The following is a 16103-nucleotide window of genomic DNA, read 5'->3' on the forward strand; positions in this document are numbered from 1 at the left end:
AGTTGAAGCAGTAAGAGGCGTCGATTTTTGAAGCAGTGGCCCGCTCGGTGGTGTGGCCCACTCGGTGGTGAAATACATTAATAACTTATTAAGGAGGACATAAGTATTGAATGAACTTGCGACGGGAGATAGGCGAGTTTGTTAATAGTCAATCAGGGGCATCTATGACTTAGGGGGCCTTTTATTTCCCTTTACCCTGTGTCAATACCTAGTGTTCAATAATTGCAAGCTCAATCTTTAGATGAGCAGGTAAGACATTACAACATTAAGATGTGAAAGATCGCTCCTTAGACTACATTTACTAGATGAAATCCCAGAAGCTGGAGTTTTCTTACAATAGTCCTATCTTTACTGTTATGTAACCCATCATATCTCAACTATGACTGGTTGTAGGATGATATTGAGAAGGGATTGTGCATCTCATTTAAGCTACTGGCCCTGCAAAACCCCCTAGTGCTTCAGGATGTGGAGGCTGTAACAGGATAAAGAGGCTCTTGACCATTGCCTTAGCTACATCACTTCTGCCTCCGAGTAGCTCACCAGCACCATCCTCTTCTATTCCTTCAAGAGCTAGAGCATCAGTATAGAAGATAAAGTTATTAACATCCTGGTCTATTCCCATGTGCGAGCCAAGCATACACGGAGTAGACATCCTAATGGAACTTAACCAGAGTGTTAATAGTCTCCGGGGTCGGCTTGAAGGCGAGTGTATTTGCGTAAGCCATGTGAATATACATGACATATGCTTTAATATAAATCATCTAGTACTGCAGTCCCATATCTAGCACTTATAGAACCTTTAGAAACGTTACAGAGCATAGAGTCTAGATAGCACTTGGCAAAGATAAGATCTCTTTCAGACATTTTGTATACTGCGTGATATTTTCTACTCTTAATCTTATAAAGATATTATTAATACTATTTCTTTAGTAAATTATCAGCTTTCTCTATTTCTAATCACTATTTAATTAGTTAATAAGTAGTAATACTAATATTTAAAGTAAGGATGGCCATGTTAATAGAGGTAAAAGGTAGTAAAGGTTTTAAAAGAGGTAGTACAAGGTAAAAATAAAATTTTATATGTAAGAGTCACATGACTCTGAGGGCTTCCTAAGCAGTTTCACCAAGCTGGACTAAAAAGGTGACCAAAGCCGATCTGCAACCAAGCAAACGGCCAGCAGGCATACCCGTGGGTTATGATCTTGGCAGCGCAAGTGGAGGCCAAAATGCTAGAGAACTGCTTAAATACATTCTACTACATGACCGCTCCCGCTCCTTCGCTCTCGTTCAGCAATATTTGTCTCTAGACTACAAAATGAGTACAGGCAAACGAAAAAAGGGTCCCACATATCCAGAAAGATCCCCACAAAATGCCCAGTCAACAACCCTCCTTTGGCGCCTACATGACCATGTCGACCAGATCATTGTTATGTAAGTTCTCCTTCATTTACAATTACCGCCGCGAAAGAAACGAAAATAACACCAAGATCAGATCCGGAATCTGCGCCGCGAGTGGCCCTATAGCATACTATCTCTTCTGCTACTACTACCAAGGACTTGACAAAGCGACATCCCGCCGTCGGTGCAGCGATGCCACTATTATCCTGGGTGGTATTTTCATTATGGTCTATCTGCTGAAGTATGTTCTGCAGTATTTTGCGCTGCGCTCGCGGAGGGCGCCGGAGCGGTGAATTGGGAGCAAGAATAAATATAGACTTGAGATGGTAAGGGATTGAGTTTGTGTAGCGTCGACTTTCTCTTGAGGAAAACATGGCTTTTGTTCAATTGAACAGGAACAGAACAATGCCAGCCTGGCGATCGCAATTGCTGTATACCCATGAATAAAAGAGCTGTGCATATCCTGTATTTATAGGAAACTGCTGGACAACTGGTCAAAGGATCCAACATTCGGCCTAATTCTTCCTACAACATTTGGTACAAGGGATTTTCATGGCATCAGAATCAATTGATGAGAAGAGCGCAGACACTTCATTGCCATGCTATGTCTACAAATAAACTCTGTATGCTTCGTCTGAAATGGAAGGTGGAAGTCTTGAGAATCTAGCATTAATTAGACTATTGCAGTATTTGTTCATGTCACTCTCTGTACAGATGTTAGCATGCTTTATATATTTTACTTCATATATAACCACAAGGCCCATGATCTGGTCCTCTATCATGATAATATCGACTTCTCTAGTACTGTAGTCCCAATACTCATTCAAAGGATATCTACTTCTATATTAGAGTTATCTCTCGGTAGGACAGTATGCCGTAAGGGTATTGTCTCAACAACCGGTGCCTTACGCGCATAGTATTAGGATGAGCATAGAGAGGCTCAGCTCCCTATTGCCTCTAACCTCGGATAAATCAACCGAGGGACGGTATTCGGACGCAGTCCGGGTCAATTTCATCAAGCTGAGAAGTATAATACAACTCTAATCTATTTCAGGGACATGATCCTTGAAACAGCAAATCTCACGCAGGCCCTAATAGGAACTAAGCAACGGAGACTTAGCAATTAAATCTTGGAAATAATGGAAACAACTTTCGGCGTTTTCAATATTTTTAGTATACCCCTGGCAGTAGATACCAGTAGGCGAATACACCGGTGTAGACTAGATTTATAACTCGACAATGTTGAGATACTGAATCTCCTCAAAATCATTCCACGGCATCTTTCATCTCTCTCAGAGAAACACCCCGGTTGCCGCCTTCCTCATCATGCGCACCACAAAGGGAGCCCGGGTCCAATGGAACAGCTGTCTCTTCCTCTGACTGTTTGTCCTCCTCTCTCTACTCATGTTCCTTGGCCACTGGGGCTGATGTGCTTACCTTTGATACTGTGATCTAAAAGGGGAATGCCCTCTACTGCTTGCTGAGCGACGCTCAAGAGGGCAGAGGCCTACATGTAGATCTATAAGCCGGGGGTCTCTGTGGCGAGTCCATGGACAGACTACGACTCCTTGGAGACATGGGGTGGGGTGAAAACCGATCCCAGACGATATGACGAGGAGACGTATGAGGATGTCTTGGACAGCTATATCATCAATGTTCTGGAAATGTCTACTTCTGGGGGTGTGCCATTCAAGCATGAACAGAGTGCTGAGATGAAGGCCAATGGGATCACATATCTGGTATGTAGGCATAGCATAGACTTGTTCTAATGTGGTCTCTCATTCTTTTTTTGCCTGCACAACTGACATTGAGGGAAGGTGAGTGGTGGGAGCTACGCATATGTCTATTGCCCGAGTAATGGGTTGCTTATTGCCGATGAGAACTGTAGCCCTGAGGCCATCTCAAAGCATTTCAAGGAGCAGGGGCTGCCATACGTCAAGCTCAAGCAGTGGTCTGATGTGGTGTTCTTGAACTGGCAGCAGGAGTGCAGTGCAGCGGGCACGAGCCTCTCAGGCTTGCAGGCAGTCATCCGGTTGCATTGCGAACACCGACGCGGAGATGTGATTGCTCAGGTCACAGGAGGCCAGACAATTGGTGGGTATAAAAACCCCATAGTTTTCGAACCCGGCGAGTCAAATTTCAATGCCCTTCTTGGAACTCCGAATGGGAGCGGCGTGGCATAGCTTCTCGTCAACTACAAGGCACAGATGGGAGTCAAGACTATCGCCTCCATCTCGCTGTTCAGATCAAAAGAACCATTGGGTGGTGACCCAGTCACCAACATGGCCTTGAGAATGTTAGATACTCACCATCTTAATGTTTGAGAAGTGATACATATGGACCGGAAAGGGGTTGAAGTGAATAGAGATGTACTGAAGCATAGGCGAAGTGGTAGAGGAGGGGGGAGGAAGACGCAAGCAGGATTGGCGACTATCTGTATATTACACTATTAAATATCCACTGCAATTTGAAGTCTAATGGGACCTGGCAATAGGAATATTCAAGCTTCAGACCTCAGCTCGTGGCGTGAATGACCATGCGTCTTCGACGGATACGATCTCAGTCCCTGGCCAGTAATGTTTCCGTCGCTGCTCGATCTCCTCCAGATCCTCCTGACTCAGAATGCTTTCCCACCTAACGTACTGGTCTGGTTCCGATCTGGAAGCTTGAGGCAACTGGGGCGAATCAGCTGGCGCCGACAGAAGACCCAGGCCCTGCATACGCCTCAGATCCCAGATTGCAAAGCCATAGCGGCGGAAGGGGCGAAATTTCACGTAGCGGCAGGGCGAGGTGAACCATGTGGATAATCTACCAAGAACAAATGAATAACCTGGTGCAGCACGCCAAAACTCCATACCATCTATGTCCTGAACAAGAGAGGCGCTGGGAGCAGAGCAATCACAAGGAAACTTCCATCCTGCAGTGAACGCGAGATTTTTTGCTGCACGAAGTCTTTCTCCGGGGGATTGCAAGGTCGGAAACAGACAGCTACATTCATTCACGGTCCGAATTGGCTCTATGTCCTGGTTCCGTAGGGCATGCCGCCATATTTCCTCGAAATGTATGTTTTGGAGTCGGCTGACCTCTTCGGAAGGCCAGTTCCAGCGAGGACTCGGTCCTGTGACGAGGCTATGCAGCTCCCAAATGAGTAGAAGCTGCCAGAGGGCACGGATAGCCCGCTGCTCTTCGATTGTTGATACTGGAACAGTATCGGCTTGTTGATATCGCTCTCTAGGAGGCTTTGGCACTGGGAAGTATTCCGAGTTCCATAGAGCCGGCGTTCGGTGTGCGTTCCGGATATATTTCAATTTCGGATTTTGCAACTGCATGAGCTCTAGCTGCTGACAGCGAGCTATCATCTCATGCATGCCGGCATGGGCTAGGTAGCGGATAGTTGCTGCTGCGGCAAGACTGTCGCAGAGAACGGAGAGTGGAATGTCGCGAGGGAACTCGAAACCAGTGTCATCCTTGATGTACTTTTCAGTGAAGTCATCCAGATCTTTAGCAGGACGAACATTCCATCGCAAGAATGTAAATTTGCGGATCAAGACTTGAGTTTGCTCGGGAAAGCTAAGTTCCATAATCCTCTGAAAGATGCGTCTTGCGGTGCCATCTTCGTGTAGCAAGTAGAAGACGGCTGGTGAGGAGCGATATATGCTGTAGAGAGATGCGAGGTCATCGAGCTGCATCAGAACCATCTCCAAGACTGCCCCTGGTAAGATTGAAAGGCCATCCAGAAGACGACCTTGGGCCATGGTCACGATGGGTCGATGTGATGAGAACAATCTGTCGAGAGTGATTGGGGGTCTTCAATCCAAGGCAATCAGACACAGACATGGACTTTTGCCGGTGTCTCTCCGATTTAAGCGGACGAGACTTCGATAGTAGCCGATCCTGGAATCCAGACTAATTGCGTCTTGCTTTTGCTCCCTTGATTGATCACTAAGACTAGTAAGGAACACACTTAGGCGAGGGAAAGAGGGAATTACCAACAACCAAAGAACCGTCCAAGTGTTGGCTGGCTTTGGCTTTAGCAAAGCACTGTGACTGCAACCCCACCCAAAAAAACCCCCTGACTTACTAGTCGGGGCGCTGGCTTGGCATAACGAAGCAGGGACTCATTTTGAAGATCAATCACACCTTATCGGATGCTTTTCGATGATCTCTGTCAAAAGGATCAAACGTCTGTTGCGTCAGATTCAAGCCAAGATATACATGAAATGTAGCCCGGAGAGTCAGCTCCTCCAGGTCTTCCCCGAGCCCAGTGACTCTCTCTAAGCATTTATACAGGAGGAGGGCACGCTTCCGCTACATACCCTGTCTGCCACGCGCACTCCGGCTTCAACACCAAGTACAGCTTGACATAAAGGGGGATCTCAATTTCGAGGCCCTCAGCAAGGCCGTGGTGTCCATCAGCAGGAGAACCTGGTACTACGAGCCTGGTACAAGGTTAGGGGTTGGGATTTCAGGAGAAGGCGAAGACGGCAGCCTTCACTACCATACAGAACTTTTATCTTCCGACAGACCACCTCCAAGCGCTGGTCGCAGTTCGTGTGATGCAGCAGGAGCTGGAGTGTTCTTATCCTTTTCCCCAGTGTCGACTCCGATAGCGAGGCCCTGGACGAACCCAGCAGTGCTTGTAATTGAGATAGCTTCCTTGCTGGCTAAAGACGACATTGGACACAATTGTCTTCATTACGGTGCACTATACGGTCTGCGAGTCATCCGCGAATCATTCCTGGGGCCTGACCTCGTTCGCGATAGAAGTTACGCCCCACGATTGATCTTATCGGTAGACTCTCAGTGATATACGCCTTTATACTACGCGGTGATAAACAATTATACGGCTATTATGGATAATGTTTCTGACTGCTCTCGATCTGGGAGGAGAAACAAGCAGCAAAAGACAACCAACAACTTGGTTCCATTACTGGACGAACTTCTATTTGTAGCTATTAGAGATGAGTTTAGAGACATAATCTACCTACTCCAGCCGTGACACGTAATTTCCTGAAGGCGAGACTGTCCTGCATGTGGCTGCCCGAACTGGGAATGAGGTCAGGACCGGCTGGGCTACGTATATCGACTCTCCCAAAACAGCCCGGTGATGGACGCCACTGTTCATTGCATGTGTACAAGGCCACCAAGCATTGACAAAGCTCCTTTTGCAGGCCGGAGCGAGGCAAGACATAGTCGACAGTATCGGTTGGACTGCCTACCACTTGTTGGCCACAGAGGTATCAGTTCGCTTTGTTCTCTGTGTCAGCCCGTGTCAAGCAAGTGTTGACAAATGAGAAGGGCTCGGTCAAAATACTGCTAACCGTAGCTGTGTTCAGCTTGGGGAGAATACAATGGAGGTACGCAACAGCCTCTTGACAAGTTAGATTTAGCTAATATAAAGTCTAATTATTTTACTTAGCTATAAAGCAAGGGTGCTACTTGTATAGATTTCAGTAAAAATAACTATTAGTGCTTTTTATCTTATATACTATGTATGAGTAGATATGCAGATGACAAGGGATTTAGTGCCCATTCTTTATCATGACTTTTCTCTGAGTGAACCGGAGCCAGATATCCCTATTCATGATTTAACTGGAACTAGAACTTGCATATCTAGCTTATATTTGTAGTCAAGTTCCAGTCGCCACGGACCGCCCCAACATCTACGGAAGACGCATGAAAGCCACATTGGGCTGAGAATACTCATTCTCGATCTTGGTCCTTGACAGCAGAGGATAGACCACGAACCCAAGATATCCGTGACAGGCTGAAGCACGCCGTTGACTTTCTAAATAAGGGCTTCAAGCCGAATACCCGCGGCGACTGTATCCAGGATTCGTTTTCCATGCTGGAATATGTGCTCACAAAACCGAATCGGTTGGTCTGAATGTGGAAATAAGTAAGCCGACTTCAGCCTGACCGAGTTTGTCTCCAATGAGCTAACACTGACAGAGTAGAATATCCGAGAATCCGTGAGGCGACAGACGCCGGAGTCGCGCCGCTCGCCATAGGATCAATACCTTGATGGATAAAGTTCGGAAACAATCCTCGTCCACGCTCGGAATCTACAAAACATAATCCTCTGCTCCTTGACCATTACCATTTTGATCGACCGTCCGCTCATTGCGACTGCACAGATGCCACAATGGTAGCCCCTGAAGTTAAGTAAGAGATCTTGGGGAGTATAGTACACTGAGCTCTCTCTTCATTTCAGTTCTTGAGCGATGCGCTGATGTTCCCCCGTTTTACACTCGACAGCCCTAACGCTTGGGCAAACATTCTGATAAGCGAGAAATCCAGTCCGACCCAGCCTCAGCCCTGACGTCTGAGTAAAAATTCTCATGACATCCTGGGTGTGATTATTTGAACAGGTATTGACTAGTCCATCCAAAGCCATGTTACTCAGTATTGGTTTCCTATGGCGCAGCTGTGGTGCATCAGAGTACTTACTGCCATCTAATAAGACACAGTGGGATTAAGTAAGCGCCGAGATGATTGTCCGCACACCCAGCACTCTTGATTTATTTCCCTCCAATAGGGTAAAATAGCGGGTGGTGTCAGGGTCTTGCACAGAGCGTAGGTTTTCGAGTCACCAAACTGCCTAATTTTACAGGTAATGTGCGTTTTCCGGAATGTCCCTAGCTCATAACAGGGATGTTTAATCTGTCACGGTTATGAGACTAATACTAAATTGTTTTTGTTTTTCTTGTTCCCAGGTTGACATGCTACGTTCCTGAGTAACTATATGTATGTATCTTGTGTCAGCGGTCCTCTACAACATTAGTTATCTTAATTTCAGGATATAATTTCAACCACTACTTCACTCAATTTCCACTGCATGCTATTTCCATTGGTACTGCCATAGCAGCCAACCACAGTAACACCATGGCCCGCACTACAATTAATACAATCACATGGATCCACCTCGTCGGCCGCGTGCCCCTTTTTCTCTGTTCCATTGCCTACCTGGCTATAGCTGCATACATTGCTGCTAGATGGGGACCAGAATACTCAAACAAGGTCTATCGGACTGTTTTTGCTGCAGTAGGTGTTACAGTTAATATATCATGGATTATCTAATAGATACAGGCCTCCCTCGCAATCATTGTTGACGTCCTGGCCCTGGCTCTACTGTTTCGAAAACCATCATATATTCCAATATTAATCTTCCTTGATGTTGCTGCCTGTATTCTAGCAGGAATCAGTATCCCAGCAATTGCGCTAAGCGACTACAACTATGCAGATGACCCAAACCCCCACCTGCATGGCTGGGAAAAGATTGATCTGGTACTCTTTAATCTAAATATTGCAATTATGTATGTTGTTACTAGTCCATCCCTTTTAAAACGTGTTAACTTTAACAGATGTGAGAGAGTCTTGTCAATGTTCCTCTGCGGGCTCTCAGCGCGTGGTCGTTCGGACTTGGATGAGAGAAGGCTGCAATCATAAAGGGTTTATAGAGGATAGATACGCTTCATAGGAGGTTGAGTAAACGTCTTAGTATTTGGCTAACAAAGTCAGACTGTCACACGCGGCTGGGCGGCGCCACGGGCACTGGACTGACACCGTCGGAATGCCCCCGTTCCACGTCTGGAACCGATAGCGGATGTTCTGCAGGGAGTCTGATGATGCATATAACTTCGACTGGGAGCGAGTACCAAGAGAATGTGTAGCTCTGGGTTGCAGACCATATGACAGAGTGAGTTTACCGGCCGCGAGTGGTACGCGTACTGACAGTGGCTAGCGATCCCAACTGGACCGACGACAGCAATGACATGGTACGGACAGAAGAAGATTGCGTAATAGTTGGCTGACACTCCCACAGGTTCAAAACTCCATCTACAATGCCCGAGGCTTCCTCATTGAAAGCACTGCTGCAACCTGGCTGTACGGCACAGGATTAGAGCATTCTGTATACTACCAATACAACAACAACAACAACGCCAAAATATCTGTTCGCTGGCATGATTCAAAGAGAGTCTCCGTATTATCAACCTACTCCTACGCCGCCAGCTCCCTTTGCCAATGACTGTTGGTGTGTTTTCTAGCGATTCGTCCTTTAGCTGCAAAGCTGGAGAGGCTGGATGTGACGAGTCGTGGGCAGTGATGATTCAGAATTCAGAAGACGTCTTTATTGCTGGCGCTGGCTTCTATTCTTGGTTTTCCACCTATTCTCAAGCGTGCGGTACGTACGGCTTCTGAAGTCTTTCTAAAAGGGTCAAATACTGACAGTAATAGTGGATTCTTCTGACTGCCAGAGAACGCTGGTCTACATGGAAACCAACAAAGATGTTATTATCTATAACCTGATCACGACCGGAGCAACAAATATGCTAACGTCGGATGGGTCAACCATTCCATCCAAAGACAATCTCGCCGTCAAGGGCCATCCCTACTGGAGCCAGCCAATCTTGGATGGCGGCTCGGTTGCAGTGGCGGCTCGCTTACCGATTACGTTAGATGTTAGCATGCTTCAAATATTGTGCTTCATAAGTAACCACAAGGCCCATGATTTGGTCCTCTGTCGTGCGTATATTGACTTCTCCAGCGCTGTAGTCCCAATACTCGTTCTAAAGGATACCTACTTCTAGAAGTCACCAGATGCTCACTGTATATAAGCACTTGTATACTAGAAATTTCCAAGTAGACAATTTCCTTGATCCATCAGCACATATCATCAATGTATCACACCTATTTGTCACTGCTAATTCGTGCCACTTCTAAGTCCATGTTCAGCTGTGCTGGCCTAGCGATTTTGCATTTAAGTCTTGTCGCTATCGTCAACACTATCAAGGGCAACAGTGAACGAGAGCATGTCAGCATATGAGAAAAAGAAAATTGTGGCCAACTATGTCTGACTATTTTAAGTTCAGAACAAGCATGGGAATAACATACAGAGAAGGTTGGGATTGGGTTAAAATTTGGCGATTCTTGCTTTTGGTTTCCGTCCGAGTTTATTATTGGGAAAAATATGGGGACCCCCAAATGATACATTCACATGCATTTGGAATAGCTGCCTAGTGGGTGATAGGAGCTATGTTCTTCATGGGTTATTATTGGAGGGATTAGCTGGCACTATGGCTAATGATATGACATCCTTATATTAATTGCTGCGAAAGGCCTAACAGTTGATTCTGCCTAGAGTGATTAACTAGCATAGGTTAGACTGTACCAGCTTGACCACCTCTCCCTCCGACTCTCACATCCCCATGGATCTCTCTTTCAATGCACCAACACATTGAGGCTCAACATGGACGAAACAACTCCTCTCCTTCCAGGACAAAATGACCACAACGACGAGAATTCTACCACAACACGACGGACGTCATCATCAAGAATTGTCATCATCCTCATCTGGTCGTCTGTCATTACATCCGCTGTGATCTTCGTGTACAACCTCGCCATCTACCTGGTGGTGAAACTCTGGCCTTATTATGACTTTTTCCCCTGGGGAATGAAAGATGCCATCGAAGCCTTGCTTCCTCTGGTATGCATTTTCCTCGACCAGATTGAATGCATCTCTAACACGCGTCTAGAGCTTCCTATGCGCGGTCGTCAGCCTGTTCGGCATCTTCAAACTGACAGTCCCCAACGGCGCCGCATGGCTCCTCATCAACCTCATATTCGATCCGTTGGTCGTATTCCTCTTCATGCTCAACCCCGTTCTTGGTCCTTCTAATATTGCGTACTGGGGAGAATGCAATGGCCGTGGTCACGGTTTCCCAGCCCCAGGGTTCGAGGCGAGATGTGACAGGTTTGCAAACGCGGTCAAGGCGGCAATGCTTGTGGGGCTTGTGTTTGAGATGGTCATCATGTGAGTCAAGCGCTCATTTCTTGGTGCAAGCTGATTATTGCTCTAGGTCTCTACATCTGGTCTTTTTCGTCTGCGATGTGGTGCTGGGGGTCAACAGACTCAGTCAGTACATCAGTCAGCACAGTGGGGGTTGGAGGTTTCCAACCGGTCAGGTTACGGTCGAGTTTACTGTCAAGGTATTAAGGCAGAGGGATGAACAGTTGGACTGTTGAGGTTGTAGATGACGGATCATTTGTGATATGTGTAACATCACGGAATAGGGCTTGCAGATCGCATGTTTTAGTCATACCAGATGTAGAATGCAGGTCAGCAGACACCTCGCCTTAGATAAAGATTTTGCCAATAATGATAAGGGGCAGCATGGGATTTGCCGTGCTAAACAAGCAAATATCTTCCAATATCTGCGGTTGTCTCCCGGATTGGCCCAGATAAATCCCGCACGCTAAGAAAAACTTTATCAGGATTAGCTTTATACAACGACACACACATGGTTCACCCCACGTGTAATGTGTAGTGATGCTTGGTTTAAAGAGAATGCATTCTTCTCTTGTTCTGCGTCTTCATTTCATCTCCAATTTTTCCTTCAGCTGCCTTGTTGCGTGCGTCAGTTGAGCAAGTCCTAGGGATGTGGAAGCCTTCCCTTAATTTCATCTCCCTTAATTTCATCACTCTGCATTGTCAGTATCGGTAAAAGTTTCCGAAATTGGAGCGACTAAAAGCTTACTCGACTGCAGATGCGTACATCATCACTCTGAGCATCCTCAGTTTGGTCATCATCTACCCATATGGCAACCTTCGAGCCATCGACGCGTTCTTCTTCGGGGCCAGTGCCTCGACAGAATCCGGGTTGAACACGTTGGTCGCTCGATCCTCTGGCGACGGGAAATACTGACACGGCCTAGTGTTGATGTCAATCGCTTAAAAACGTATCAACAGGTCTACATCTACGTGGCCCCCATCATCAGCAACCTTGGTTTCATCAACATCCTCGTGGTGGTTGTACGGTTGCGCTGGTTCGAAAAGCGCCTCAAGGAACTTGGTGTGCATCCGTATCTGTCGCACTTAAAGCAGGCATGCTGATCTATTACACAGCCCCTGCCTTTCTCCGGCAAAGACGGAAAGATGACGCCGAAGCGGGAGGGGACAGTACTTCGAAGACGGCCACAACTTCAGACGCCACAACTACAGAAAAGTGAGTGATTTCCGTCTGGTTATGCTGGATACTGCTGATGTCGCTCAGGCAAGACTCGGTTCCGAATGAGTCGCAGAGTCCGCCCTTGCGCAATCCAGACTCCCGGTTTCGATCTCCAAGCATCACCTTTGCCGAGAATGTGCACAATTCTGGCCGTAACAGGGCTCTATATGTTCCTCCTCCCTGGCAACGAGATCAAGGACACCCCATCGTGGAAGTCGACGATGAGCTGAGCGACTGTGGTAGGCAAGCTCCGGATACTGACCATAACAAAACTGACGGTCACAGAGCGAACCAAATCCACTGACGCTCAGATCAACGCTGGAACTTCTCGCCGGCGACTCAATCTGGCTCGGACAAACACGCTGGAGCGAGTTGCGTCCACAATGTTTGTCCTCGGCCCGGTCCCCAGCCATGGCCCCAAGGCCCAGACACAACCCCTCGACCAGTCCCTTTCGCAGCAGTTGGACCTGCCTGAACTGTCGTCGCATGCTACGATCGGCCGGAACTCACAATTCCATAACCTGACCGACGAGGATCGGGAGACGCTGGGAGGGATCGAGTACCGCAGTTTGAAACTGTTGCTCAAGATCGTCACAGGTAAGTCTTCGTTTTCATTGCCCAGATCAACTCTGACCGAACAGGGTATTTCTTCGGGCTTCATCTCTTTGGCGCAATCTGCCTGGTCGGTTGGATCCAGCACGCAAACCCCAAGTATCGCGAATACCTTGCCGAATGTGGCCAAAGCAAGATCTGGTGGTGAGTCTGCTGTCTGCCTTGTACGCTACGATTGCTAAGCATGAGTAGGGCCTTTTATTCCGCCCAGACAATGGTAGACAACCTCGGCTTCACCCTCACCCCGGACTCGATGGTCAGCTTCCAGGACGCAACCTTCCCCCTGATCGTCATGAGCTTCCTCGCCTACGCCGGCAACACCCTCTACCCTTGTCTCCTGCGCTTCATCATCTGGACCATGTCCAAGCTCTGCCCGCGCCACTCTTCCATGAAAGAACCCCTCGCCTTCCTCCTTAACCACCCCCGCCGCTGCTACACCCTCCTCTTCCCCAGCAAACCTACTTGGGTCCTCTTCGCCATCATCTTCACCATGAACCTGGTCGACGTCATCCTTATCATCGTCCTTGACCTCCATAACCCCACCCTCACCGTCCTCCCCGCAGGCCCCCGCGTCCTCGCCGCCATCTACCAGGCCGCCGCCTCCCGCCACACCGGCACCGCAGTCTTCAACCTCGCAAACGTCAACCCCGCCGTCCAGTTCAGCTTGCTCGTCATGATGTACATCGCTGTCTACCCCATCGCTATCAGCGTCCGCGCCTCAAATACCTACGAGGAGCGCGCGCTCGGCATCTACCCCGACGACGCGGCGACCATCGACGAGTCGAACGGCCGCTCCTATGTCCTCGCCCATATCCGCAACCAGCTTACCTTTGACCTGTGGTATATCTTCATAGGCATTTTTTGTATCTGTATCGCGGAGTCGGATCGTGTCATGGATCCGGCGGAGCCGGTAGCACCTCCCCCTCTTCTTTTACCGTTGTTGAGGCAAGCTGACAGACGGTGACAGGCATTCGCCGTCTTTCCCATCTTCTTTGAGGTCGTTTCTGCGTAGTATGTAACTGTCCCTCTGAAATCTATCCTGACAGTGCCTAACTGAGGAACAGCGCAAACGTGGGTCTGAGTCTGGGCTATCCCACCGTGAATACCTCTCTCAGCGGACAGTTCTCCGTCTTCAGCAAGCTGGTTATCTGTGCGATGATGATCCGCGGGCGGCATCGGGGACTACCGTATCAGCTGGATCGGGCGATTGTGCTGCCGAATGAGCGGCTCGATGATAGTCTGGAGCTGGTTGAGGATGTGAGGGCTGTGAGGCGGCTGGGGAGGATTAAGCGGTTTCATACTAGTTAGTATATATACGTACGGTATAGACTAGACGCGTATTACCAGTACAAGTCATAGATATGGAAGTGAATTACTCGTTATCATGATACTTGCTACAGTGCTGTCTATGTACAGATTAATGTGGCTTCACCCACGCGGGCTTCTTACATGGATGCTCATCCCGCCATTTTTGGATTCGCTGGACGTTCCATCCTGAGAACCACCGTCGTTGATCCTCGGGTAGTCGTTTTGTCCCTAGTCGGAACGACTCGGTCGATATGTGGCACTCCTTCTCGCTATATCGCCATTGAAAGCAGGTGTCGTGACTCAGGCACTTGTCACGACAGGCCTCCATCGATGGGTTGTCCAGTTCCACGGGCGCATCGGCGAGGTTATCCCAGTCCTCCTCCTCGACGCGCATCTTTCCCGATGGAAATGACAACTCGGAGAGTTCCCGGAAGAGAAGCGGTACCTAGGTCTGTTAGTGCTGCGCTGTATCAACTGTCTTGAGGTCTTGAGACATACCGTTACATCATCGCGCGCCTGCTCGAAATCAAAAATGGCACTGCGCTCCCGAGGCATAACATGATGCATCGTGACAACGGGCTGGCACCATTGCTTCGACCCAAACTCTAGCGTCACCGGTTTCTCCCCGTTCACCTGCGGCCAGAAATTCTGGATCCCCACGTTAAGCTCCTGCTTTATCGTGCGCCCCAGCACGAAATCCCCACAGCAGTCGTTCGGCATGACATCGTCATACCGGCTCGCTATCCCCGGGTTCTTCCCCACAAACGCCTCCATCAGCGCTCTCGAAATGACGTACCCGCTCCCGCCGTGACCGAACGCCTGGTCGGCGACAAACGACGCTGAACCCATATACAGCTTCTTGTTCGGCGACAACTTCTGCAGCCAGAGCAAAATATTCGTCCACACAACATACGTGTCGCTCTCGATGAAGACATACCAGTCCATGTCCGGGCGCTGCGCCCACGTCTTTTCCACCATGTGCAGGAACTTGTACTTGTCCAGCGTCCAGGCGGCCTTGCCGTCGTTCTTGAGCGTGGCGATGTCCAGGCCCCCGCGCTGGTACGCTTGTTGCTGCCGGTAGATCTCAAAGTCGGCATGTGTGGCCTTCATGGTTGCGTTGAAGTGCGCCAGCGCATCGAAGATATGGTACGGGCCGATCTGCTCCTCGAGATCGGAGAAAATCAAAAAGTCCCGCGCGCACCCCAGCGTCGTCAGCAGCTGCGTCGGCAGCTTCTCGTAGATCTCCGTCGCGCCCGTCTTCACGATGAACAGGATGTTCCCTGGGTCCGGCTGCGCGTGGCATCGCCGGTCGGTATGCTGGAAGTCGTCGCTTGAGCTATTCCCGGATGGCCCGGGATTAGGACCGTGGCTGCCGGCCGTTGGTTTTCCGGTCATCTCGTGCACAGTCACACCCCGGGAGGTCGGCATCACCTCGTAGAAGAGCACCAGGGTGCAGAAGAATAGGACGGCCGCCAGCGCCATTGGTGCGAAACGGCGAATTTCCGGCTTTAGCTTCAATTCCAACGGCTTCATGTTGAACGCGACCACAATTCAAAGTTCAGCTCGTCTGAGCGGGATGACAGTGTGTCGGGTACACATGTGGATGGATATATCAGCGGCCGCGGTAAGCTCGACAAAGGCTAATGCGGAAGGCAGCAACCCCGCTGCGAGGTAGTTAAATGAGTGAGACGCGGTCGTCGCTTGTGAGACACTCCCAATATATCCTTCCTTAGCGCCCTAAACATAGAAATTAAATATCCAATTAGTGCCCGGGTG

The 16103-nt window shown here is 48.8% G+C and overlaps 4 protein-coding genes across 4 annotated transcripts; 2 read left to right on the plus strand and 2 right to left on the minus strand.

The window, feature by feature from the left end:
• Positions 1–3062: 3062 nt before the first annotated feature.
• Positions 3063–3581, plus strand: Aud_001707 (uncharacterized protein; the record flags this gene model as incomplete). Its single annotated transcript, XM_043287198.1, has 2 exons — positions 3063–3137; positions 3216–3581. The coding sequence occupies 2 exons, from the start codon at positions 3063–3065 to the stop codon at positions 3579–3581; spliced, it is 441 nt and encodes a 146-aa protein (XP_043143133.1).
• A 324-nt stretch (positions 3582–3905) lies between these two features.
• On the minus strand, positions 3906–5153 carry Aud_001708 (uncharacterized protein; the record flags this gene model as incomplete). Its single annotated transcript, XM_043287199.1, has 1 exon — positions 3906–5153. One exon carries the CDS (start codon positions 5151–5153, stop codon positions 3906–3908), a length of 1248 nt encoding a protein of 415 aa, XP_043143134.1.
• A 5495-nt stretch (positions 5154–10648) lies between these two features.
• Positions 10649–14327, plus strand: Aud_001709 (uncharacterized protein; the record flags this gene model as incomplete). The annotated part of the gene is made up of 12 exons (XM_043287200.1): positions 10649–10885; positions 10935–11212; positions 11259–11314; positions 11947–12067; positions 12115–12251; positions 12305–12404; positions 12453–12646; positions 12693–13004; positions 13049–13163; positions 13212–13929; positions 13987–14030; positions 14084–14327. 12 exons carry the CDS (start codon positions 10649–10651, stop codon positions 14325–14327), a joined length of 2556 nt encoding a protein of 851 aa, XP_043143135.1.
• Positions 14328–14436: 109 nt separating this feature from the next.
• Positions 14437–15860, minus strand: Aud_001710 (glycosyltransferase family 31 protein; the record flags this gene model as incomplete). The annotated part of the gene is made up of 2 exons (XM_043287201.1): positions 14437–14772; positions 14826–15860. The coding sequence occupies 2 exons, from the start codon at positions 15858–15860 to the stop codon at positions 14437–14439; spliced, it is 1371 nt and encodes a 456-aa protein (XP_043143136.1).
• Between the last annotated feature and the right edge of the window lie 243 nt (positions 15861–16103).

Source organism: Aspergillus udagawae, assembly GCF_001078395.1.
Source record: "Aspergillus udagawae IFM 46973 DNA, scaffold_1, whole genome shotgun sequence".
Lineage (NCBI taxonomy): Eukaryota > Fungi > Ascomycota > Eurotiomycetes > Eurotiales > Aspergillaceae > Aspergillus > Aspergillus udagawae.